Source organism: Candoia aspera, chromosome 6 (assembly GCF_035149785.1).
Source record: "Candoia aspera isolate rCanAsp1 chromosome 6, rCanAsp1.hap2, whole genome shotgun sequence".
Taxonomy (NCBI): domain Eukaryota; kingdom Metazoa; phylum Chordata; class Lepidosauria; order Squamata; family Boidae; genus Candoia; species Candoia aspera.
In genome coordinates, this window is record NC_086158.1 from 89,166,709 (window position 1) to 89,193,402 (window position 26,694).

Sequence of the window (26,694 nt, forward strand, 5' to 3'; positions counted from 1 at the left end):
CAGTTTTAGTTATATTTTGTTGAAGTATTTTTATATTCTGACTTAAACCCATTTTGAAAAATACACATGTAGCTGGTGGACAAGTTATAAAATCTTGTAATTAAATTTGAATAAAGTTCCATTTTTGTTTTCTATGGTAGGTTACTTTATCCTAGATCAGAAGTTGTCGCCTGGCCTTTTAGACTATTCTGTACAGGTTTGCTACTCTGAGCAGATAAACCCTACACTCTCCTCTGATTAGATTTTCTTCCTCTTCCATTTCCAGATTTTCATGTTTGGGGAGGGGTTCCTCTTTTTTTTTTAAACTTCCAATATCGTTTTGAAGGAAGACTTCTTTTTTCCCCTCTTTTCGTTTTCCTATTCTGTCTTGCCTCCGCTTCTTTTAACACCAGCAGAGCAGATCTGTGAAGCAAGCCTCTAAGGAAGAAAACACAGCAGGCCTAAGTCATTGGACAGAAACGTTGATTAGTACCTCTATGCCTGGCTACTGAAGGAACACTACTGTCTTCTCTGTATGTGCATGCAAATACTTCAGAGCAATCAGAGCTTGAAGTGCTAATTGCTTTGCAGAAACCTGAAACAGAACAGCTCCTCCATGGATACTGATGTTCCCTTCCCTGCATGAAGGTGACTTACTTGAGACAGAAATCAATGCCCATATTTGAGCTGCATCAGCTACCTGCCAAAGCACATAAGGTGGGGTGCCTGTTTATTCTATAGAACTAAAAAGCATATGTCTTTTCTTTTTCAAATAGTAGCAAAGAACAAAAGTTCCAGTTTATTTCTAAATAAAGAAATAACCAAGTAGACTGCCTTTTTGTAATGGAATATTTTCAGAAAATTTCTTGTCAGTTAAAGTAGCTGACTGCTTCCAACCACTTACATTCTGAGAAAGCGTATGTTCACAGTCTATTCCCCATTCCCCTTTGAGAATCCTGGCCTTGAGGAGTTGCATAAGCCTAAGGAATTTATACAGAGTGATGGCAGTTTCATAAAGAGGGATAATAAAAAACTATGGTGGTTTCTTTGACACAATGGATTGTGCGGCTGCACAGAGCCTCTGCTCTCCTGTAAATTAAAGTTCTCAGGCAGAGAAAGCAGTGGTCAAGATGTGCTTATGTTAACTTGCTCCTATATTCCTTTTTTCCACACTGATTGGTAGAAGTGCTATATAAATCCTATTCAAGCAAATATCCATAATCCTTGCCATCCAGAACTGCCTCTAAAATAATCTACCTGGCGATTTCACAATTGTGGTTCCTCTTATTTAAAAGGATGATGTAGTCAGGAATGTGGAAATCGGCTTCACCAATCTGATGTTCTCCATATGTTTTGACTTCCAAATCCCATAACCCCTACAGTGTGGCTAATAGCAAAGAATAGTGAAACATTGTGGAAGTATACCTGTATGCTAAGAACAACTTCCTAGTAATTAGTAGAGGATAGCCAATAGTTTGCTTTTATGGAACTTTAAAAAGCAATTGATTGATTGATTGATTGATTGATTGATTGATTATACATACATACATACATACATACATACATACTTCAAATGTAGTCACCGCCCATCTCACTCAGAGTGACTCTGGGTGGTTTACAATAAAAACAATAATAAATAATCATTAAAATACACTACAACAATATTCTTACATAAAAGTATAATGTGTTAAAAAGATGTTAATTTAGGGGAGCATCTTCAGGGTGCTAACCACCCCCAGGATTGGTTGCTCCTCCTCACACCCCACATGAGCTGGCAGAGCCAGGTGTTCACTCCTTTCTGGAAGGCTGAGAGAGTGGGGGCTTGTCTCACTTCTGGGGGAAGAATGTTCTATAGGGTGGGAGCAATGGCAGAGATTATGTTTAATCATAGCCAGGTTTCAGTTAAATTTTAAACCAGGATTTAAAAATTGCTATCCGTCTTTTCTTTGGGGCTTTCTGTTTGATATTCCAGACATTTGATTCTAGTCCATTCCTTAAGAGGTTCTTCTGTATTCAATTGTGGAAAGTGCATGCCTTCCTGTAAGTCTAAGACCTTCAATCTTGTATTGTAAGAAATTGATCTGTGATTTTTGTTCATAGTAGCCTTCTTTTACAAATATTATTAAGGTTATTCCATAATGAAAAGGAAATCATCAGATAGATTTTTCCTTCATTGCAAAACTGATATTCCTAGGTTCACCAGTCATGAGAGTTTATTCTACCATTTCTTGACCATAAGTGGTAATACTGAAATTTCATACTGTGCATTGTCTCATTAAGGCAGGTGGGATATTTATTTTTTTATTTTATTTATTTTCTATCCCGCCTTTATTATTTTTATAAATAACTCAAGGTGGCAAACATACCTAATACTCCTTCCTCTTCGTATTTTCCCCACAACAGCAACCCTGTGAGGTGAGTTGGGCTGAGAGAGAGGGACTGGCCCAAGGTCGCCCAGCTGGCTTTCATGCCTCAGGCAGGACTAGAACTGTCAGTCTCCTGGTTTCTAGCCCATTGCCTTAAGCACTAGACCAGACTGGCTGTAACATCTGACACCTCTTTCAAGGAGAGAATATGTGTATGACAGATTCAGATCTGACAGATTCAGATCTCTTGATTTTGAAACATCTTCCTAGTATCACAGCTATGTCTACTAGAGCAGCAGTCACCTCAACAATCCTGTCAATGTAAAGTCCCAATTTATTCTTTAGCTAGCACATTTAATTGACATATGTTTGATAGTCACATATTGCTATGGCAGTGTTGGTGAAGAGAGTGCCTTAGAATGGATGTGTGACTTCCTGCATTATACAGTCACTGAACCTACTCAAAGTCTTACATAGCTTTGACTTGGATATTCTTTCCTCCCTGCCTCAAGCAGAATTTGATTTTATTGCATCCCCTAAGCTTTTATAGAGCATAATCTATGTATGATGTGTAAAGCATGGTTCTGAGGAACATTTTGTATTCCATCAGTTGTGGATAAACGAAAGAGTAAAATAACAAAATCATTTAGAAATCATAAAAAAGCAACAATTCTTGCTTCCAGGGAGTAGTAGATTTTTGCTGGCGATATAAGGAAAGAAAAAAGTTGCAGTTAGGTGTAATATTGATATTGCCTGATGCAATGTGACACATACTGTATGTTCTTGCAGTGAATGGTAGTTAACAAATGTTGTTTGATGAGAAGCCTTGGTTTCCGGTCAGTCTGTGAGAAATTGTTTCAAGCTGACTGATGAATTTTAGCTCATCTGTTTTGTGTTTTGGTTGGTCTTTGTAGTCTTTGGGATGCTGCAGGACTATTAATTTATTATATTTTTTGAAGTTCTGAGACACTCAGTTTGCTCTGTTCTCATGTGTTTATTCTAAACAAAGAATTTCTTTCTATTGAATAAAAGAATGGGAAAGGACCTTGGAGATGATCTGTTTAAGGGCTCCCCAGCCTTTGGAAATACATGTGGAATTTTGTGAGTGTGAGATATCAGGTAGCTTCAGTGTGACAGTTACAAAAGCTGTCATGGGTAAAAAACAGAAAAACCTCTGCAGACCCAGTAGTGCTACTAGGTGTGTTATCATCATCGTTGAGATGAAACGGGAGCCACCCCTTGTTCCGCTCCCAACACAGATACTGTGTCTTTTTATTAGACCTCTGGCGTGGAGATTCGGTTGCTGATTCTCCTCAGTTTATCTCTCAGTGCATACAACATGAGCATGAGAAGACTCCTTACTCCTGCTGATACCACTTGTACCAATTGGACAAGTGGGGAATAATCTCTTGCTGCTTTTCCAGAAAAGGGTCTCCTGAGCCAGTGTGGTTGCTTTTGCCTCCACTTAACTGCAGGGGTGACATTTACTTTGCCTCCAAAATAAAAAGACTTAATAACCCAGTGTTATTTCAGAGTTTTCTACTAACATGCGGGTAAATAGGGAGTGCAGGTTCATTTCTCATAATGTAAACAGGGCCTGCTAGAAGTGAGCAGCAAATTGAATACAATAGCATGAAGCTAGATATTCAGGAAAGCTCTGCTGGATAAATAGGTGGCTTCTCTCCTTAGCTGGTGGCAATCCTTGGCTTGAGATGATATGAGCTGCTTTAGTACTCTATTACTATCCCTTTTATGACAAATGCATTCATCAGATATTGGCTGGCATTTCCCGTTTTTCATTCTCAGAAGAACTTTATAGTTGTGCCTTCAGGCAGAATGTCCTGTCTCTTTTGCTATTTTGGAATTTCTGTCAATGGAATCCTTTCTAATTGTTCTAGGTTTTTTTTAATCACCTTCCCTAATATCCAAGATAGCTATTTAACTCAGCTCAGTTGTTATAGACCTTACTACCATAAATTCCAAGATGATGTATCAATTCCTCCCCATATTTCTATCACTAGTTCAGTTTTGTTCCATTTCAGTCAGGCCAAAGACCAGGATAGTGTGTCCCTTTTCCACTCCCTCAGAAATTAAGATAATTGCACAGTAAGTTTTTAAAAAATGTATTAATTTTCTTAAAGGTAATTAAATTACTAGTAGGTGGCCCCAAGTCATTTTCCATGGGCGTTGTGTCATTCTAGTACCACAGGTGTCAGGCTTCTATAGCAGGACTTGGCAGTAAATCAACTGCCTTGCATTTCACACCTTAGCTTGGCTTTTCAGCTTGACTTGGCAGAAGACTGCAGACATGGTTCAGCCAGATTTGAATAACCCATTGCAAAACTAAACCATACGCAAAGTTGATTGCCCACTGCAGTACAAAGAAGTCAGGAACTTGCATATATTCTCAAGTTTTTAAACTCAAGGCTTCTTCCTCCTGCTGTCCCTAATTTAGGGTTAGTTGGCATGGTACTTGGTGGTCCCGAAGTCAGGGGATTGTGGCATGTTTACATCCCTAGTCTGGGAATTGCTAGTTCCTCAACCAACCTCAGTCCTTACAAAGGACGTGTCATGATTCTCTTGGTATGTCACATTCTTCCAGTTCATCTAGCCCTTTATTTTCTTCTTTTTCTTTAAAACCTTCTCTTTCTGGTATTCTTTCAGGAGGGCTTTCTACCTTTCATCTAAAAATACTTAAATTGTCCCTGATAAGAAATACCACTTCAGTAGACCTTGTTATAGCAAGCAGTAAATTCATGAATAATATAAACTGCTTAAATAAATAAATAAATAAGTTGGATATCCAAGGACATTCCTCAAGTCCCTTCATCTTCTCTTCCAACAGAGCCGTTTGTTGCACATGTAGTTTATGCTGTCTTCAGGCAGAAAGACAAACATGGCACACATGCTGCAGGTCACTGGAAGAGCTCCTACAGTGTCCATGGAGGTATGACATCTAGATGAATCCAATGTCTTCTTCCAATTTCTTTACTAGAGACCTGTGTAACATTTTCCTACCTGCCCAGAATAATTGTTACTACATCTTGAGTGCCCACATCTATAATACAGAAAACCTTTCTCCAGGCCATGGTGAATCCAAGGTTAGGGGCTTATAGTAGGTTCCTTGTTCTACGCTAATACTGAATGTATGCACACATACTTACATTTGAAGAAATATATTTTACTAAATAATGAAAATAAAGTTTAAAAAATATTAATATTTTGTTCATGGAAGAAAACTCAAATCTTACCCATTTATAGTACATGGTTTACAGGCCTAAAGCAGCACATAAATGCAATATATAGAGACAGACTGATTTTTTGCCTAAAACATAGCAAACAGAATAAGATAAACACATCTATGACTAATATTGCAAGCTATATTTGGAATATATTAGGTCACAAAAAGAACTTTTATCCTTTTACCTATGAAAAGATTTCATATTTGAAAGTATGAATTTAAAAATAGCTGGTAAACCTGTTTTGGGAGGTAAATGATTCTGATGTAGATACCTTTTAAAGCTGCTGTAGAACAAAATAGCTTAAATTACATAAAAGTGCTTCTTTGTAGTTCATTCAGCTTAACCACATACCGTTTGGTCCTGATGCCATCGCTGTCCAAGTTCCACAGTTGTTAGGGGCTTTGGGGGAATCAGCTGAGGTCCTAGGTGGGTAACCATTTTGAGATGAAATGGAGGAAAGATTTTGAAATTGATTATTTATACAGACTTTGAAATAAGGAGATTACTGCACATTATTTAATATTAACATGAGATTAATACAACAGAATATGTTGTGTATACTGGAGGTTTGGAGATGCAGTTTCAGAGCTGGAATATTAATTCACCTTGTCTAAGTCTCCTTTATCATTGTCACACTTTGAGTTATAGTCCATAGATTGTTAGTGTAACTATAGATCATTGCTGGTTAAGTTTGCATTATGTTCTTCTTCAGTGTATCCCTAACATTTGGATTGCATCAAGACATGAAAAAACAGGACTATTCATGCATGAAGAATGTCCAAAATAATTATTATACAACATTGGAAGCATGGGGCCACATATGATTTACAGTAATAGATTCTTGATAAGTGTAATCTCTCAACATTTGAATTATTACTTTTTTTAACAAAGGGACAAAGGAGGGTTGAGCAATTTGGGAAATTTGGGGTGTGTGTGTGCTTTATCCTTATGAGATCAGTTTCCAGCCACCACAACAACCCCTGTTTATGTATGTATTTTTTTTCTTTTTTAATTGGTTTGATGCAATAAAAATATTTCCTTAAAAAGGAAACATACACATGCACAGATTTAGGTCAGGTCCAAGACATTTAGTGGCTGAGGAGGATCAGCAAATAGAGCACATTCCATATTGGCTGATGTTATACCAGTCTATTTTACAGTAGTTCTAGATATTCATTCATTCATTAGTTCATTCGCCGCCAGACTTCAGACTGACAAGTATGAACTATGTTGATGGATATCTACTTTTTCTAACCCATGCAAACATAAGTTGAAAAGGACACCCTCTTGTTCCTTATTAGCTTCATTTCTTTATATTTTGTATGATCATCAGTACAGCAACCCTAAACTGATTTGCACAGATGTACTCTTATTAACTTGGGCTTACTCCTAAATCAGCCTTTATAGGATTGCAGCCTCATAGCTTCATGTGCATACATATTTAGAAAAGGAATTCAGTTGTGTTAAATAAGAGTCTCAAGTAAGTGTGAGTACAAATGCAGATTATATCACTCTTTTCCCATTTCCTTCCTTTTTTTAGTAGCTTTTAAATTTCAAAGCGTACAACTCAAATTCCCGAAAAGCACCACCAATACGTAACTATGCACACGTATCCACCAATGTGAATGTCAATAGACTGTATAAAAACTCTTGAATATTAGTGTACAGTGGGGGTGATGCATGAAGTTTCTCTTCCTCCATCTAGCATTAACCCCTGAAAAAAATGATGTGAGCCATCACATCTGTATGATCTAAACTTGGTGAAAGTGGAAGCAAGGTTCATTCTTACAAAACAAAATAGCTTTCTTGTCAAGTAAATTTGTTCTCCGTATTATTTGAAAGCTGTAAATCTGGGCTTGCTAATAGACTTTCTGTGACGGTGAGTCAGGTGCTTCCTTATCCCAGTGATTAATCTGGGATTGTCTTACTGTAGAATTCATGTGGTCTCTCTCATGGGCATCTGTGCAGAGGAAGGGGGAATAGTTACTTCATCACACAAATGCTGTAATGTACCTTAAATATCAGTACCCAAGTAAGTAATGGCAACACTGTAGCTTGCTGCGGATGCCACTGTACTCTGTTCATCCTCAGCTGAGGACTGTGGGCTAACCACAGACTGGATGCAATGACTTAGTAGTTAAATTGCCACCTCAAGGCCAAAAAAGCACAGCACCTAGTATCAGACTTGGGCAGATAATTCAGCTGTCCAGAAAGAGCCCAGTCAAAGCACTTAAACCAGGATTAGGCTATTTCTTTGGGTCAGTGAGTACACTGGAATTTTTAGAGCTTGGTGTAAATTGTATCACCCGATGATTGTCATAGGGGCAGCAGAGACTAGCCTATTAAAAAATGATTGCCGCACGGCATGTAGGTAGCTACAAAATGGCCCTTTGTCAGAAAGTGAAGTAATGTTGTACCATGCCATTCCCTCTGATGTCCCCTGATGCTGTTTGTCTCCTCAGCTTCTTACCTTTGTCTTTCTGGGGGCAAATGAACACACTTGAAAACAAAACACTGGGCTGCAGCTTTCCACTATTTTTATTTTCTAAGAATGCCTCTAAGCACCTTCGTAGGCCTTTTAGGAGTTCTTAGAAAAACATCCTATGTGGGGTTTAGAGGTATTTTTGTAAATAAATGCTGGAGGCTGAGTGTTTGGTTTGCTATGTGCAACATTAATTTTCTAAGTCAAAAGCTGTTTTTTAAAACCTGATGGTGGGCAGCAAAGAGGATTCCACAGCCACATTGGTATCTGTGGTTTCTATTCCAGACCTAGGGTGTCATTTAGAAAGATGAACTATTCTGCAATATTATTCCATCCTTGCTGTTGGCTTACATTCTGAGCAAAGTTTCAGTGCAGTTCCTGAAATGAGAAATGATTTATACAAATGAGACAGAACTAATATTAAGGTTAAACAGGAATATGCATAATTGTTTAGAGAATAAAGTACCATGGGAAATTTAATCAAAACCAGATGTTTTCTTGTTAATTTAAATAAACCCATTTTGCAGGAAACATAGTTGATGTGCTTTATTTCTGGAAGACCGTTTTAAATCAGCATCACGTCTGTCTTACTCTTAGATACTTCCTACTGCTCAGCGTCTACTTGATGAGCTGCTGTCTTCTCAGTCCACTGCCATCAACACTGTATGTGGGGCCCCAGGTAATGCTTTGGTTTTTTAAAAAAAATGTAACCAAAACAATGGTTTTCAAATATGCAAATGAATTAATTTTTTTTAAATGCTGGTGCTATATGTTTCCTAGAGAGGGGTAGCATAAAGATATAACAGACAAAATACACTGATCATTCTCTTGAGTTGTTCATGTGAAACTTTATACAGGATGTCTTTTTCCTCTATTAAGCAGTAGGAAGGTACACTGTATTCCGTTTTCAAATACACGTTTGTGTCAGCATTTCTGGAGTAAAATTAAAGCTCACTACTTGTTTTACCTGCAACCTTGAGTAGAAGGGAAAACAAACTATTTTGAACAACTGAAAGAATGTCTCTGCTTTTTCCTAAGATCCTACTGCTGGTCCTTCTGCCTCAGATCAAAGTACTTGGTACTTGGATGAATCTACATTAAGTGACAACATAAAGAAAACCCTTCACAAATTTTGTGGTCCCTCTCCTGTTGTATTTAGGTAACTTAAATTTTCTTCTTCCTTTACAACTTGGGTAGATTTACAAAGCCTTCTGTCATCTCCGCACTATACTTGACATACTCTGTTTTTGTAATTTTAGAAAGTCAGCAAAATGTAATGGTTTTTTGAATAGTGAGTAGACAGCTACAGTATATACATTTGGTCAGCTATACTTCAACATGTGAATCATAAATTACTACTTGTTTGTAACCACAAAGCTGATTGTAAATTGTAGTTAAATCAATATTTTATTGCACCATTCTGTACTTTTTATTCAAGAAATTGTGTAGTCAGTTTGACCAAGAAATAACAGGACTATTAATGATGCAAAATGATAGCAAGTTCTGTTATCTGGGCAACATCTGTCATAAGAGTCTTCTTTTAGCTGTCAGTCGTATCCAGCTGCAGGTGGTGCTTCACTTGACAAAATACTTTCCCATGCGAAAACATTACCTGTGCTCAGAAAATAGCATGCCAGAATTTATCTCCACTTCCTGCTATCCACTGGTCCCAATGCTATGTACTGTCCTGTCTTATCTACTAGGAGGTAGCATACTTTCAGAAGAAAGATATGGCCAGTGGGTAGAAGAAAAGACACTTCCTATGTCTTTCCTGGAGGCCATTTTTCCCCTGCTCATCAATATGTAGTCACAGGTATCATAATCTGAGGAACTGGTTTTGCGACTGACTAAGAAGAAGAAATATGGGAGGAGAGGAATAGTGTTAATTCGGCAGAACTAACTGGGATTGAGCCTTATTGTTCTTCTAGGGTCTGCTTACTACCCTGGTGTCATGATCTTTGAACTGGACCGTTGGATAGAGAATGATTCAGAGGTTGGAGAGACCCACTAGATATCCGTCCTGATCTTCTGAAAGTCTCCCTTTCTTCTCAGAAACAAAAGCAAAGGATGAGACATTATATATCTTCTCTGTGGCCAGTTAGCCTTATCACAAACAGTGCTTAATGCAAAAGGTACTGGGCCTTTAGGGCCAAGAATTTTTTAGATTGGGTGTTGTCCTGACTAAGCAAGAACCACGCCAAGATGAGGAAGAAGTCTGTAGTGCTTTATTATTGCTATAGTAGACAGAAAATCCTACCAAACTGAAGAAGCGTGGGAAAACCCAGACAGATAAACCCCCAAAAGTCAAGTCAGGTCTGTTCTGTGTCTCTTTGAATGACAGCTCAAACTCTCTAAACTACGCATGCGTTTTTGCCCCTGGATAGTGGCCCCCTCCTGCTCACCATCAGTACTCATGACAGATGTGCTACATTATAGCTGCTGTGTACAAAATTGCTATAGAGCAATATTCTGAGCACCTTTTTCATATGGGCTTTTGTGCTTTTGCTCATTTTTACTGTTCAAGCATTTGTCCCTCAACTAAGTCAATGGGGAAGCCAGCAGGAAGTCATAAGTTGTGGTCACATGAGGTCCTTGCTTAACAACAGCAACCAGGACTGCCAGAACTGCCATTGCTAAGTGATGTGGTCACGTGACATCACACTTCATGACCGTATCACTTAGTGACGGCAATTACGGCCCCAATTGCAGTCATAACCCGAAGATTACCTGTATGTCTTTATTGTAATCAGCCTGGATATTTTGTAGCATCTTTCTGTACTAAGAAGGCTTTTCATGGTCTAATGAGAGAAAAATAGGCCCCCCAAAGTCATTTTTCTTTACAAAATTCCACCAGTAGTAGTTCCTTAGTCTATCTAATATAATCATTCAAGGTGTGTTTCATTTCTTCCAGTTTGTTTGACTTGAAGTAATTCCCTCCCATTCTGGTATCCTTACTGAATGCATGGGCATAGTTCACTAGAGATTCCTGCTTTTCAAGTCCTCCTTTCAATTTTACAAATAATTCTAAGTCATCTATGTTTTCCTTTGAGAGTTGATATTAGCATTTGATTTTGTTTGCATTATTTGTAAGTAGTAACATTGCTAAAACAAATAGTAAAGTAACAGTGAGTTACCTTGAAATATGCCTCTTCTAATTTTGACTTTGTCAATCTCTACACCATTGGCTATTAGATTTGTTTTCCACACATTCAGTGACATCATCATCAATATTTAGGTTTATATCCCACTGTTCTTTCTGTAGCGATTCACAGGTTGCTTTGAAGAGAGTACCTCTTCAGTACCTCTCTGAAGTACTGGAAAATATTTATTTCATATTGATTCTAAAGGAATTCCTACCTTTAAGGCAGCAATTCCTACCTGCTCCCAAAAGATGAGGACTTCTCCAGAAAAAAAGAGATTCAAGAGCCTAACCTATATTTTCTAAAACAGTTACTGTGCTATTTTAAGTCTCAGAAGCTTTCCTAGTATGTATAGCAAACCTGAGCTACCTCTATTCCAAGAAATCCATCAGGTTTCCTATTTTGGATAGAAAAAAAATCCACTACCATTGGCTTCATTCAAAGCTGTTCAACATAGCTGTTACCTGTAATAAAAGTTGCTCTTTGTTTTGGCTCATGGGAAAGTAGTGGACTGTTCAGTGATTTGCTATGACCAATTTTTGAGGCATTTTGAGAGAGTCACTTCTATTCAGTTTAATTTGCCACAATTAGTGGAATTTTCAGCTGCTATCAGTAGATGTGCCTTTAGTACGTACTTGTCTAGTTAAATGAGATGTTATTCTATTTTAACAGCATAAGGATATTGACAGAGATCTTGAAGATCAGTCTTAGAAGGTGGTGCTCAGCAAGATACCTGCTAAACCTCCTGATCAGTGGCCTACTTTACCTTTTTCATAAAATTGTTGGAGGAGATTGTTTGAAATTTTAAGATTTAGTATCAACAACATGTGGATGACACTCAACTCTGTCCTTTGGCATATTTTCAAGTTGAAGGCTGCATGTAGATCTTACGTAATGTTTTGATGCTGCAGTATGTTTGGGGAAAAGTGCTATGAGCAAAGCAGAAAATGGCTGTGTTCAGAATACAGCCAACATTTTTTCATAACGTTGATGCTCCTTATTCAGCCTATGGGGCAAACTAATCCAGTTTTAAAATCGCAACATTTAATTTTAGCTTAATGACTACATTAATCAACAACTGAAGAAGAGGACTGAAGTGACACAAAAAGGCTTGGGAGGGAGCTGCCATACATTTGGTGGCTGACCTCTTGTCCATGTCTTCTGCTATTACTAAGTGTTAACCTCCTCTTGATTGGACAATGGATCAGTGAGATAACATCTATAAAGAAGTCCCCTACATTCAGAGTTACATAAATGATCATCAGTTTGAAGTTCTTCCATCTTCTCCCCCTTGTTCAAACTGCACAGTGATGTGAATTCCATGTACCTGTCCAGTACGGAACCTCCAGCTGCTGCTGAATGGGCCTGTCTGTTACGCCCCCTGAGAGGGAGAGAACCAGAGGGCATATGGAATTTGCTTTCAATTGTACGTGAGATGTTTAAGAGACGGGATACCAATGCAGCTCCTCTTCTGGAGATCCTGACAGACCAGTGTCTAACATATGAACAGGTATTACTTCCTTTGTTAAATAAATCATTACAGAAACTTGCTTATGGGGTGGAATGACCATGTTGCTTATGTAGAAATTCTAAGCAAAGGGAGGAATTAGACAAGTTCCTAACAGTACAGTAATATCCTATTAGGACAGAGGTGGCTATCCCACAGGCCACATGTGGCCCTCCGAACACCATCAATTTCCATTTCTGGAATTTGGTGAAAAAATGGCCGATTTTTGGTGGTGCTTATTTTTTAAAATGTTTTTAGCCCAAAAAGGGGTAGTAATTGAAATGCTATCTCTGTAAGGCTTTATTGCATATATTTTCAGCCTATGTTTTTCTGTGATGGTGCTAATTTTGGCTAAATAAAGCTGGAAAGTGATGTGTTAAGACTCATGGAGGCAAAGCACTGATTTCTGGTCTCTGAACTCACAAAAGAGAATGAAAATATTCAATTCCACCCACTTGGGTTGCATCAACAGCAGTATAGCCATGAGAACATAGGAAGTGAAAGTACCGCTTTATGCTGCTCTGGTCAGACTGCACCTAGAGTATTGTGTCCAGTTCTGGTTGCCCCAGTATGTGAATGACACTAAGGAACTGTAAAGAATGCAGAGAAGATCAAGGAAGGTAGTGAGGAGGTTGAGGGCTAAATCTTAAGAATGGTAAAATAATTTTTAATCTAAAGAAGAGGATGTTAAGGAGAGACATGACAGCAGTCTTCTAACATTTGAAGGGCTGTCATGGGGAGAGGGTATGGATTTATTCTCCACAGCACTTGAAGGTAGGATAAAAACTGATGGATGGAAACTTAACAGAGAGAGATCAAAATTCAAAATAAGGAAGAATGTTCTTAGTGTGAGAGCTGTATGTAGTGGAACAGCCTGCCTCCTAGAGTCATGGGTGTTCCATCATGCAAGGTTTCCAAACAAAAGTTGGAGGTCTGTTTGTCTGAGATGATCTGAGAATTCCTACCATGAGCATGGGGTTGGACTAGAAGAGGTTTCCAACTCCTATGATTCATTTTATAATGTACATAATTCCTACAGTAGTGAGAATGGATTGAAGAATCATGTGCCGCCCACTGGATTAAGAAAAATTAAGTATGAAGTTTGAGCATCTGACATTCTGCATCATTTGTCTACAGATAACTGGCTGGTGGTACAGTGTAAGGACATCTGCATCCCATAGTAGTGCAAGTGGGCACACTGGCCGTGGCAATGGCCAGTCAGAAGTTGCTGCTCATGCTTGTGCAAGTATGTGTGATGAGATGGTGGTTCTTTGGAGGCTTGCTGTCTTGGATCCGACCATCAGCCCTCATCGGTAGGCAGTAATGTCGGAAAGTCCGTAATGAAGTTGACCTTGACAACAGTCTATTAATGGATACTTACCTCTTACTTTATTGTAGATGTTTATATCCAGCCTCTTTGCTTGGCTGCATCTTATTCGAAACGTGGATGGGTGTTACACAGCATTGAAATACCCTAAAAACTCCCATGTCAGATTGCCACTTTAACCTGTGCTTTCCTGAATTCATGTTGTTTTCTAACTATTTGTTCTTCAAATACATAGTGATGAATAGTATTTGCTCTTAGGTTTTTTATCAAGAAAAGTTTGCTTTATATTTTTCTTAAGCGTCTTTAAAAAAAATAATTAAAAACACTATGTCACTTGAAGACCTATGACTTACAACTTACAGATTAGCAGAGGATGGATGTGGTCACTGATCACAGTCCTGTTATCTCTTTAGTAAAAGAGACCATGTGTATTATCAGCATCTTCTGTCAGGATATTCAGTGATATGCAAAAATATAGGCACCCTGATCAAACTGTGTATTTCAATGAATTCCTAAGTAAGAAGAAGCTATCGCAATTTCTGTATAGTATAGCGTGAAGTATGACGTCTTTGCTGAAATTTGAATGCATACTTACTATTTAAGTGCAGTTATTTACAAATTCAAAATAAGAAAATGGTGAATATGGCAGATGCAAAAGTTTGGGCACATTTCCAGTCAGTATTTTGTAACACTGTTACAAGAAATAACAGCTTCCAAATGTTTCCTTTAGACAGCTAGGGGTCTTTTTATTCTTGCTTTTGGAATTTTTCCCCATTTGTCCTTGCAGAACCCTTCTAGCTCAGAAATATTCTTAGGTTTCCCTGGATGCACTGCACTGTACACTGAAATCTGTTCTCCCCCACCTCTGGGAACTAAGCAAGATAACAATCCGAAATGTATGTCCAAATAGAGCATGAAGTACTTTGAGAAAAAAAGATAAATGTTTTTGGATGGCCTGAACAGTCCCCAGTCTTGAATTTTTTTGAAATCTGTAGGTAGATCTCAAACATGTAGTGCGGTGTTTCTCAACCTTGCAACTTTAAGACGTATGGACTTCAACTCCCAGAATTCCCCAGCCAGCCTTGCTGGCTGGGGAATTCTGGGAGATGAAGTCCACATGTCTTAAAGTTGCCACGGTTGAGAAAAACTGATGTAGTGTATCCAAGGGGACCTAAGAATATTTCCTAGCCATTTGAACTTTCTGGCTTGTTGCCAAACACAATAGACTGTATAGACAAGTTAACTAGACCACTGCTAGGATCAGTGTCAAGAATTTTCATAGGTGCTATGATTATTTAAGGCTGTTTTCTGTGACATAAGCATGAAATTGAGTATTAAGAATATTAGAGTATTAGAGTTCTGATAAGACATGAACAATGATACTGATGAAGAAAAATCGTAAGTATACTAGATTAACAAGGAATTAGATAAGCAACAGGAAATTTGACTTTTGCTTTTAATAGCTCACTTTTGCCTCCCGCTTGTTTCTTTCCTTCCATAATCTAGGCGAAGGGACTTGTGCACGCAGCTAAGGCAGTGGCAGTTGAAGGTAATAGACAATGTCAAAAGAGGGCAACATAAAAAGTCTCTTGAGAAGCTATTCCATGGGTTCAAGCCAGCTGTGGAAGCTTGCTACTTCAATTGGGAGGAGGCATATCCTATTCCAGGCATTACCTACAGCAGTGCTGATAAGAAGAACTCCTTTTGTTGGGTTAAGGCCATCCAGCAGAGGAACTGCCGGCCACTGTGTATAGAAAACTTTTCTGATGCAGGGAGAGGCCATGGAACAGATGCTGTGGGGACATGTTTGCAGCTAGGAGACAGGTCACGCCTTGTCTCTCAGGAGCCAGCTGTGCGCCCCAAAGAACTTATTGGGAAACGGAAAGTTGTGTCTGAAGGCCCCCAGCGGGTTCTGAGAAGACTTTCAGCAGAAGGTGATAAAGCTTCATATAAAACAGCTGTGAACAAGGGCAAGCTTCCAGTGGGAAAGAATATGGCCAGCAAACATGGTGGGAAGCGTCGTATGAGCAGTGAGGACAGTTCTTTGGAGCCAGACTTGGCTGAATTGACTTTAGATGACAGCAGTTTGGCTCTTGGAGCAGAGGCAAGCAACACATTCAGCTTCACAGATAGCCCATTGAGCAGAAGCTACAGAGATACTTTTGAGGACGATGGTGGAGTCTATTTCTCTGAGGCAACTGAGCCTACTCTCAGAAGCAGTCCTTCCACAAAGAAAATTTCAAAGGAACCAGTGGAGGAAGTGGGCAGTGGAGATGATGACCTCCATGGTCCTGATGAAAGTACTGGTGGGGTATGTTCAAAGCCAAAAGAAGTGGAGGAAAATGGCGCTGCTGGAGGAGAAGAGGAAGAAGATGATTATCAAGTGTATTATCTAAATCCCCAGGAGGTGGCTAAGGAAGAAGATGATAAAGCAGAAGGTGAGATTGAAGAGGAACAAGACATGTTTGCTGGAATAAAACCCTTGGAGCAAGAAAACCGAATGGAGGTAAGGCCTGTAAGCTCCTGAATCATCAATTTCTCTTTATTTTGGGCTTCTGCATTATAAGTTTCTATTGGGAAGAGTGAAAATATTTACCTTGTTATGTAGCAGTGAAATAAAGGACTATTAAACTAAGATAACGACTTTAGTTCTTAATATGAGGAGAATATTTGTGTCAATACTGATAATTTATTCTTCTGTAGGCCAACATTTATCCATAACACTTGGCCATGAAAAACAGAATAGAATGTGATTCAGGCATATTTTGCATGATGATGATGATGTGTAGAATGCCGTGTTATGTCAGTAATCATTTTGACAGTACTATAAAACTAATGTTATCTGAAAGGTACAATGTTTGGTAGTAGAATGCACATATTTAATGCAGAAGTTCTGAATTACACCTCTTGCATCTGCATTTCAAAATGGATCTTAAATAACTGAATTTCTGCTTGAGATCTTAAACTATCTACCAGTCAGACTGCAAAGCACTGAGCAGATGAGTCATATAAGGCAGCATCATGGGTTTATCTCAATTTGCAGGCTGAGAAAGACACTTACTGTTACATTCACCTGTTTGTAGGTAATATCTTTCCTCCATTCTTCCTCATGAAAACCTTTGTAGGAATGCAGTTAATTTGAGAATAAATGAAATTACTCTTTGATTAGATCTCTGCATCTAAAATATAGCCTGAACAGTTGTGCCTAAAAGTATTGATGCTCTTAAGACCAGAAGGGGCAAACTTTTGGTGCCAAGGGCTGTGCTCCAAATGTGGTAGGGATTGGTAATGGCAGCAAGGAATGTTGGGAGCGTCACACAAATGGGCAGGTTTTACTGGGAATTTGGAGAAGGCGGAGTTATTTTTAATTGTGATATGCTTATTGTAGGACTTAACAAACACTATAGCTGTAAACTTTCTCATTTCAAAATGGCAAGAAGAGGTGCTATGAGTTTTCAGCAATTAAGCTCCTAGGCCCATAAGAGTAAGAACTGAGAGAAAAGGAAGCAAGAATTAGACTGGTTTTGCTGCAATTCTCAATTTACAGATCCTGTTTGCCTGCGCAGAGGCTCTTCATGCACATGGCTATAGCAGTGAAGCATGCCATCTGACTGTTGAACTTGCAAAAGACTTACTGGCCAACCCTCCTGATCTCAAAGTGGAGCAACCCCCAACCAAGGTATAACGCTGATAGGAACGTGGCTTAGATGGAAAGACCAGGGTTGGACAATAGCTAGTATGAGGTTCAGATGAGTGTTTTGCTGTGGATAATTTTAATGCTGTAATAAATGTAATACCTTTACTTTTAAGCTCCAGTTGATAGTTATACTGTGTGACTCTGGGACAACTGACAGTCCATTAACTCTTTAGGAAAGTAAAAAACACTTTTAAATAAAGTTATTGTAAGTAGAGGAGAAGAATTTCTGAATTTCTTTCATTTTTAAGTATTAATATAGAGTTCCCAATAAAATACAGGTAGTCCTTGCTTAATGACCACAGTTGGGACTGGCAACTCCATTGCTAAGTGACACAGTTGTTAAGCAAAACATCACGTGACCGCGACTTGCAGTTTTACTGCTGGCTTCTCCATTGACTCTGCTTGTCAGAAGCTGGCAGTGAAGTGTGCAAATGGTGATCACATGACTGGGATGCTGCAATGGTCATAAATGCCTGCTGGTTGCAAAGTGCCCAAATCATGATCACGTGACTGCGGTGATGCTGCAATGGTCGTAAGTGTGAGGACAGGTCACGAAGTTACTTATTTATCACTGTCATAACTTTGAACAGTTGCTTAAACAGGCCAGTCATTAAGCAAGGACTACCTGTACAATCCTCAAACTACTTAAAAGTAGTTAAAAACCTTTGGAAAATTTCTGTAAAAGATTACTGAGTTTTTTCTGCTAATCATTTTTGTGGCAGTTTGTCAAACAAGGAGATTTAATATAGAAGGTACCCATTTCCAAAACAATACCATTTCTAAAATTTTACCTATACTTACAGTGGTGCTTAAAAGTTTGTGAACCCTTTTGAATTTTCAATATTACTGCATTACTATGACCTAAAATGTGATCTGTTCTGGACAAAATTAGGTAACAATCCAATTAAACACATTAGTCAAAAACATTATACTTTTTCATTGATTTATTGAGGAAAATGATCCATTTAAATATTAGTTAAATAAATAAATAATTTTAGATACCCATAGGCTTAGCCACTGTTTCTCAACCTTTTGCCCCTGGTCAAGCACCACTGAAGTGAGGTTTTTTTTTACCTTGGGCTTGGGATGTGGTAGCGTAAGCATCTCCAAAGGCTCTGAGAAGATAGTGCAAGTGTCTCCAAAGGAGAAGCTTCTCCAAAGCCGGGTCTGGCAGTGATGTGCTTCTGCTTCTCCCGCGGCAGCTGAGCGGAAACGCCCAAGGCCGGTCCGGGGACTGGAGGGGGAGGCGGCTGGATGAACGAAGGCGGATTGGGAGGCTGGCACCTGCTATGGCGGCTGGGCTGGGCTGGATCTTCGCGTGGCTGGGCTGGGGAGGCTGGGGCTGGCTGCAGCCCCAGAGCCACACAGTTCCGGGTCTGCTTGCCCCCCCCCCCCAAGGCAGGGTGCAGGGCTCCAAAAGGGCAGGGATGGGGGGATAGGCGGGGGGGGGAGTTGAAGGCAGTGTTTGGGGCTGGGAGGGTCCGAGCCTGGAATGGCTTGGATTGGGGTGGGTGCTCAGGCTAACAACCGGTACAATTCACTTAATGATGGCAAGGGGGGTTGCCAGTATTGCTGTCACTGAGCAATGCCATCTTGCTTTACAACCACATTGCTTAGCGATGGAAATTCCAGGCTCAATTACCATTGTTAAATGAAGACTACCTGTATATGACTGCCAGTAATGCAATATATGAAGAATTTTGAGCAAGGCAGGGGATAAATACTTGTGTTACTCCATCCCACGTGCTAAAGTATGGTTCTGATGAGGAACATCTTTTTCAATCACCTTATAGAAATAAGAAATCTCACATTGCTAGTTTATTTGTTAATTAACACTGATGTCCTATCCTTATTCCAAGGACAGAGTGGTATATTTGATTCTCCTCACACCTTTTTATTATTAAAATGTACCCGTATGCTAAAGTGACTGGGAGTGTGAAGGTAAAATATTGGGAAGTATATATCAAAGTACTAGGCTGCTCACTAAAATGGATTGCAAATTTTAGAGGGTTTTTTCCCTTCAAATTTATGCTTTGTCTATGAAGTCATTTTATAAGAAAAACAATATTTGTTTAATGGTGCTGAAGTTGAGTAACGTTTTACTAGCAAAACGTTTGTGACATAAGACAAGTTAAAACAAATGCTATTCCCCCAAATGGAGATTAAAGTTATACAGCATTCTTTATTGTACTCCATTAAGCTTCTCTTGATCCATTTTTTTTATGTGCAGCTGGATGGATCTTTCCTCAAATAACCTTCTTGGGCTGGATCCAGACTGAATTTGCCCCAATGGGGTACAACTGAAATCAATGGAATTTCAGCTAAGACTAGCAAATCAAATTCGTTTGTATTTTAATACGAATGAAGCTAGTTACTCAGTTGTAGTTGCTCTGTGTTCTGAAATGCAATTCTTGGATTACAAATATGTACATAAAATATGTATATTAAAGGTGTATAAAAGGGTAAAGATTCCCTTAAGTCAAGCTGAACATTATGGAAATGTGCTGTTGCTCTTCTTCTCAGATGTTCTTCCAGTTTCCTAGCCGAGCCTACGGTCTGGGATATCCTGATGATTTCCCATTCAGCTCTGTGTCTAATCCTGCTCAGGCAAGGTTAGTTAGGTGCTGCAATGACATAAGCCTATGTTAAGGAAAAGGACTTACAAAAAGTATATTTTTTAAAAACAACAACACATTTTATACCTCTAAGATGACATACAGTTGGAATGAAGCAGGCATATTTGTCAATTCCCAGGCATGCTTATGATGTTTAAATTTATTTCAATGGAATCTAAGTGCAGGAAAGTCTGCATTCAGCCTTCTATCTAATTCTACATCCCACAGGGAAAGAAAAATAAGGTATCTACCAGCAAACAGACTTGGATGGCAACAAACACTTTATCCAAGGCTGCTTTTCTACTGACTGTACTGAGTGAGCGGCAAGAATATCACAATCTCGCTTTCCAGATTGGCATGTTTGCTCTGGAGTTACAGAGGCCGCCAGCATCTACCAAGGCACTGGAGGTATGTATAGGATAGTTTGGGTCCCATATTTAGCACTTTCATGGGGGAGAAATAATGTACTTAGAGAATCCTGAAGATAATGAAAGGTTGTATCGTTAATGAAACTAAAGAGGTCTTGGTTTTGCAGCTATAGCTGAAGGTTCAAATTGTTTGGGTGAAAGCAACTTTTCCCATAAACTAGGGCTTAAACTCTAGATAAAAAACTAGTATGCAGTTCTTGCGACAATAGTATTGCAATGGTCTGACTTTTTTCCACAGCCCATAGTGCTACAGTACTGAGTTTGGTAGAATCTGTTAGATGGTTATTTTGTTCAGTTTCCCAAATGTGATTCCAGTTGAGTGTTCGTACATAGACTTTTATATGGCTCTGCAGAGGATCAAGGTTTGAGTTTAGTCCACGAAGTTGGGGTTTTTTTTGGCAGCCTTCACTAGATAAAAAGCAGCCCTCTCAGCCTGAGAAGACGATTCCTACACATCACTAAAAGCATTTAATTTTATTATCCGGTCTTTGTTTATAATAATGTGTTTGTTAAAATAAAAGCCATGTGCATATTTCTCCCTGATCCATATAAAACAGGTCAAGCTGGCATACCAGGAGTCTGAGATTGTGGCCTTGTTGAAGAAGATCCCACTTGGTTCTAATGAGATGAACACTATTCGGGGAAGGGCTGAAGAACTGAGGGAAGGAACCCTGTGTGATTACCGCCCTGTCTTGCCTCTCATGCTGGCTAGCTTCATATTTGATGTCTTATGTGCTCCAGGTAAAACCCCTGCCTATTTACCCAAAGAGAAATCCCCTTGGGGGGAGTAAAAATGATAGTTTGCTCCTCCCTCTACACTTTAATTGCAATTTCCACAGTCCATTCATTTATTTATGCCTTTTAGTCCTTATGTCCATGACAACTGAGTTCTCTACAAGGTTAAAACATCTACTTGCTATGCTTGGTTTAGACCAAATGCTCACTTGTGAAGGAGCTGTGGAGGTCCTGAACTTAGCCTTAATCTCCGAGCCTAAAATATACAGTCAGCCTATCTAAATGGGGGATTGTCAGTCAGACTGAAAAACTTCATTAACTGTGCCTTAGTGTTACAGACAGGCAGCCCTCCTACAAATTGCCCTCCAGAAGCTTCGGGCTACGAACTGATTTGTTGCTGGCCTGGAGCTGATGGGAGTCAAAGTATTTAATGTGCACCAGGGTTGGCAAGGTTGCTCTAGTTTACAGACATTGTCCTAGCAGTCAGAAATCACGCTGAGATGAGGAGTAGGTCTCTAGTGTTTATTACTGCTACATTAAACAGAATCCTAACAAACTGAAGAAGTGTGGGAAAACCCAGACAGATAACCCCCAAAAGTTAAGGCGGGTCTGATCTGTGTCTCTTTGAATGGCTGCTTAATTCCTCAGTACTACGCATGCGTTTTCCCCCCTGGATAGAGGCCCCCTCCTGCTCGCCATCAGTACTCATGACAGACATTATACCCAGCTTCTTGAAGCAGGTGGTCAGTTTTAGTAACTCCTTGCTGAATCTCTACTACAGGATTTTCTGAGATAAACCACCAAATCTAAGACCATATTCTACAGCTCTGAGGTAGCAAAAGCAATGCACTCTTCCTTGGGGTGACTGCAGTCCTCTCTTCATTCTAAATTACCAACTGTGCTATGTGTTAAATTACAGTTAGAGTTGTACAGAAAATATGTCTTCAGGAGGATAAAATGTCTAAATGTGGTACTGAAGTCTGAGTTTTGTACTGAACTTGCGAGAAAATTCGATGATGTTTGTTTAATTTTGGCAATATATTAGGCATGAAAGCCGGCTGGGTGACCTTGGGCCAGTCACACACACTCAGCCCAACCCACCTCACAGGGTGGTGGTTGTGGGGAAAAGAGGAGGAGGAAGGAGTATTGGGTATGTTCCCCACCTTGAGTTATTTATAAAAATAATAAAGGCAGGATAGAAAATTAATAAAGAGAGAAAGAAAGAATTAAAATATATTATTTGAACTGGTTTTCTTTACCAGTCCAGGCAATGTTTATTCTCTGTAGAGCTATTCATATCTCTGTTCCTGTCCTAGTGGTTTCTCCTACAGGATCGAGACCCCCAAGCCGTAACTGGAACAATGAAATGCCTGGAGATGAAGAACTTGGTTTTGAGGCAGCTGTGGCAGCACTTGGTAAGTGCTTAACTTTTTCCCTGTACACTTGCTCGTATAATTTCAGAAGAGCTCTGCCCTTAGTCATGTTATGTAGCAATCTGAATTCACATAGAAGCTGAATTCTCTTCTCACGTCACCTAAATAGAATTGAAATAATGGAAAGCCCTGGCACCACAATCAGGTATTTTGCTTAAATGAAATCTAAGGGGAAATCCATTGCCCTGGTGGGAATCACTCAGGGTTTTCATAAAATAGGGTAACTTTCTTGAATTCTGCTTTCTTTTATTTTTCTTATAAGGAACTTTATTAGTTTTCAGAATATAATTAAAATACAAAATGTGGAATGTAAAACAGCTAGACTACAGAACTAAAGGAAAAAGAAAAACTGAAAAAGTGCGGTACAGAGAGAAAACAGAAACAGAAAGTGACTTCCGACCTTCTCCAGTACAGATATGAATACATTTACAAATGTAATCTCTTACCATTAGTTAAACCTTAGTAATATTATTTCTATCAAATCAAGCCGTTTAATCATTAAAACCCAAAATCAAAACTTCATTTTTTCTGACACAAGCAAGTAGTCTAAAAGTGGTTGCCAAGTAAAAACAAATCCATAAACAGTATTTTCTCTTATCAGTGCTGTTAAGTTGGCCATTTGGGCCAGCTCCATCCAGCCCATATAAAATCCTTGCTGCTGTAATTGTCTATAAAAGCAAAGTCCCATGCTGTTTCTTGAGCTGCTTCTCCATCAAACCCAAAAGAAACAGTTCTGGGTTTTTTTGTAAGTCCACTTTAAATATCTTTTGAACATTAGCACATATTTGGTCCCAAAATTTTTTGGCCTTTTCACAAGTCCACCAAAGATGATAGTAAGTTTCTTCACCAAGAGAGCATTTCCAACAAACCGTTGTTACTCCATTATACATTTTTTACAACTTATCAGGAGTTAAATACCAACTATTTGAATTCTGCTTTCCAGGCATGAAAACGACAGTGAGTGAAGCAGAGCATCCTCTGCTGTGCGAAGGTACTCGAAGAGAGAAGGGAGATTTAGCTCTAGCCCTGATGATCACTTACAAGGATGATCAGTCTAAGCTAAAAAAAGTAAGTTACTTTTAGAAATGTTCAGAGATGGAACATGTTTAATTCATTTTTTAAAATAACTCATCTTTTCAGAGTTTTCTTGGAAACCACCCTAACTTTGCAAGACTTTTCAAGGTTTACAATACCAGTTGCATGTGTATGTGTGAGATAGTCTGTTTAGGGTGGGTGCCATATGTGTTGCCCCTGTATGTTTCTACTCTCCCCTGTACTGAGCCTGCATGTTTTTGTGTGTATGAGTGTATTGGGAAGCACAGAGCAAGCAGTTTATACTCTACTCTGGGTCATGAGGCCAGGAGAGGGGTGCTTAGAATGGAACAGTTAGCAACTGTTGCTGAACTCATGGCCCACAGTAATGTCTTGGAGGAATTTTTCTGGAATTCTTTTCTTTGCAGCCATCAGACTGGTTTGACCCATGTTTCTTCTACTCTTTTTTTCCCACTACACCAAAGAGTTATCCTGCTGATAGATGGACAGAAAGAGTCCTTATTCCCTTTCCATAATTTATTTCCAGTACTGTATTAGTTTGAAAAGAAGAAAAAGAACAAAAAAAATAAGGAAAATAAAAAAGTGAGAAGGAGCTATTAGATCAGTCCACCCCAGGCACTTAATGGATCCAGTGGGTTTTCACAGAATGCTTAAGGAGTTTCTGAGGATCTGGGGAGCAGTTGATCGAAACCCTATTTGCCCACTGGAATAAGAGAGCAACTACGGAAATTGATTGGATTGCACTGCAGTGGCCTATTCTCTCTCACAGATCTGCTGCAGCTTCTTGCCTTATTGAGGAGCTCAGGGAAATGAAGGGCAGAGGAGATAACCAGAGAGTTACTGGAGGAAGACTCATCTGGAATCTTAACTGGACAGTGGCAATTTAAGTGGCAAAAAGGAAATACTTTGCTGCTCTTAACTACATTTGCTGAATGCTATCCAGCAGCCCTTTTAAGACAAGATGTTCCCTTTTACGGAAAGTCAGTTGCCAAGAACATCTGAAGGGCTGCTGTGAAGAATTCTTGCAACTTTTGGCAAATAAAATCACTTGGACACAAACAGAGTTGGGCTCTAGTTGGACGATGCCAATGGAGATGACAGGAGCTTTGTCCTGTGAGGTGATCTGGGTACTGAGAAATCAGATAGGGCTGTCTGTGGTGTCAGGTTTACCACCTCTCAGTTGGATCCCTGCCCTTCATGGTTGGTTAAGGTCTCTCGTGAGTGTCAGGAAGTTGAATTCAAGCAATAAACAGTGCTTCTTAGAGAGAGATCCCATTATCTTTGAAAGAAACTGTGGTGCATCCCCTGCTTAAGAAACCTTAACTAGACCCATCTATTTTGGATAATTTTAGACTGGTTTGCAACCTTCCCTTTTCAGAAGAAGTAGACCATCTGGGCCTTTGGCAGTTGGGTTCCAGGCCAGAATATGCCACAAGAACCACAGTAGTCACTAATAGATGACCTTTGGAGAGACCAGCATCAAGGAAATGCAACTCTCCTAGTTCTCCTTTAGTTATCTGCAGATTTCATGGTATCATTCCAGACTGTCTCTGCAGGTTGGGTGTGGGTGGTATTTTACAATGGTCCTTCTTCCTGAGGAGGTGGTTCCAGTCAGTAGTGGAAGGGAAGGAGAGATCTGCCTCAAGACTTCTACTTCAATTTGTGGAGTGCCTCAGGGCTCTCTACTGTCTCCTCTTCATGAAACTACCGTGGAAGGTCATTTGTAGACACAGAGTTTGGTATCATTAGTATGCTGATGCTACCCAGATATCCATCTTGGCTCTGGGCCAAACAGGTGATGGGACAGAAATGGTGATCCAGTGCGTGGAGGGTGTTGGGAGGAACAGGCTCAAGCTGAATTCCTCCAAGACAGAATGGCTTGGGGTTTGTGGGTTAAATGATTCTAAGGAGATACCATATTTTGATTGGGGTTGTACTTCCTATTCAAAAGCAATTCATCACAACTCGAGTGTTCTTCTGGACTTGCAGCTCTTAGTCAGCAGGCTACAGTTTTTGTTTTGACACAGTTAAATTGTATGTACAGATTGCAGTCATTCCTGCATTGGAAAGCCCTGTTCACAATCACTTGTGCCTTAGTCACCCCCTACTTGGAATATTGTAAAGTGCTTTACAGGGGGCTGTACCTGGAAAGCATTCAGAAGCTACAGCTAAAACAAAATGTGATGGCCTGGGCAGTGGTGGGTGTATCATGACATTTTTGGAGGACTACAGTGCTTTGGAGGCTTCATTGATTGCCTGTTGGCCTCCTGGTGCAATCCAAGGTGTTGGTTATTATCATTAAAACCCTCCATGGCTCTGGACTAGGTTACCTGATGGCCACCTTCCCTTGTATTTATCTGCCCATCCAATAAGTTCAGATAGGATCAACTCCATCCAAATCCCTTCTATTGAGATTGTCATCCAGTGGAACCTCAGAAGTGAGCATGTTTTTTGTTGTTGCGGCTCTCATACTCTGGAATTACTTCCCCACGATAATCCAGTCTGTCCTTTCCCTCTTGGCTTTTAGGAGAAAATTTAAACTTGTTGGCACAGGGGGAGGCTATGTTGTCAGTGAAGGTTGGAATCTGGCAGGTGCATGACTGCCTGTCTATTCTGTTTATATTATTTTGCTGTTGTTAATTTTGTTTGTGTTATGGGTGGCTTTATTATTTTTGAGGGAATTGCTTTTT

General features: G+C 39.5%; 1 protein-coding gene across 5 annotated transcripts in view; it reads left to right on the forward strand.

The window, feature by feature from the left end:
• ZSWIM8 (zinc finger SWIM-type containing 8) overlaps positions 1-26,694 on the forward strand; it is a 746,829-nt gene that overhangs the window by 24,749 nt on the left and 695,386 nt on the right. For 4 of the 5 annotated variants that reach the window (XM_063307636.1, XM_063307635.1, XM_063307637.1 and 1 more), the window contains exons 6-15: positions 8,667-8,748; positions 9,108-9,228; positions 12,518-12,719; positions 13,854-14,029; positions 15,550-16,549; positions 17,591-17,722; positions 20,584-20,763; positions 21,341-21,524; positions 22,835-22,933; positions 23,895-24,019. In XM_063307636.1, coding sequence (XP_063163706.1) covers positions 8,667-8,748; positions 9,108-9,228; positions 12,518-12,719; positions 13,854-14,029; positions 15,550-16,549; positions 17,591-17,722; positions 20,584-20,763; positions 21,341-21,524; positions 22,835-22,933; positions 23,895-24,019 — 2,301 coding nt within the window. Of the gene's footprint in view, positions 1-5,201; positions 5,293-8,666; positions 8,749-9,107; positions 9,229-12,517; positions 12,720-13,853; positions 14,030-15,549; positions 16,550-17,590; positions 17,723-20,583; positions 20,764-21,340; positions 21,525-22,834; positions 22,934-23,894; positions 24,020-26,694 lie in introns of those variants that run through there. The other variant, XM_063307639.1, reaches the window with a different exon arrangement.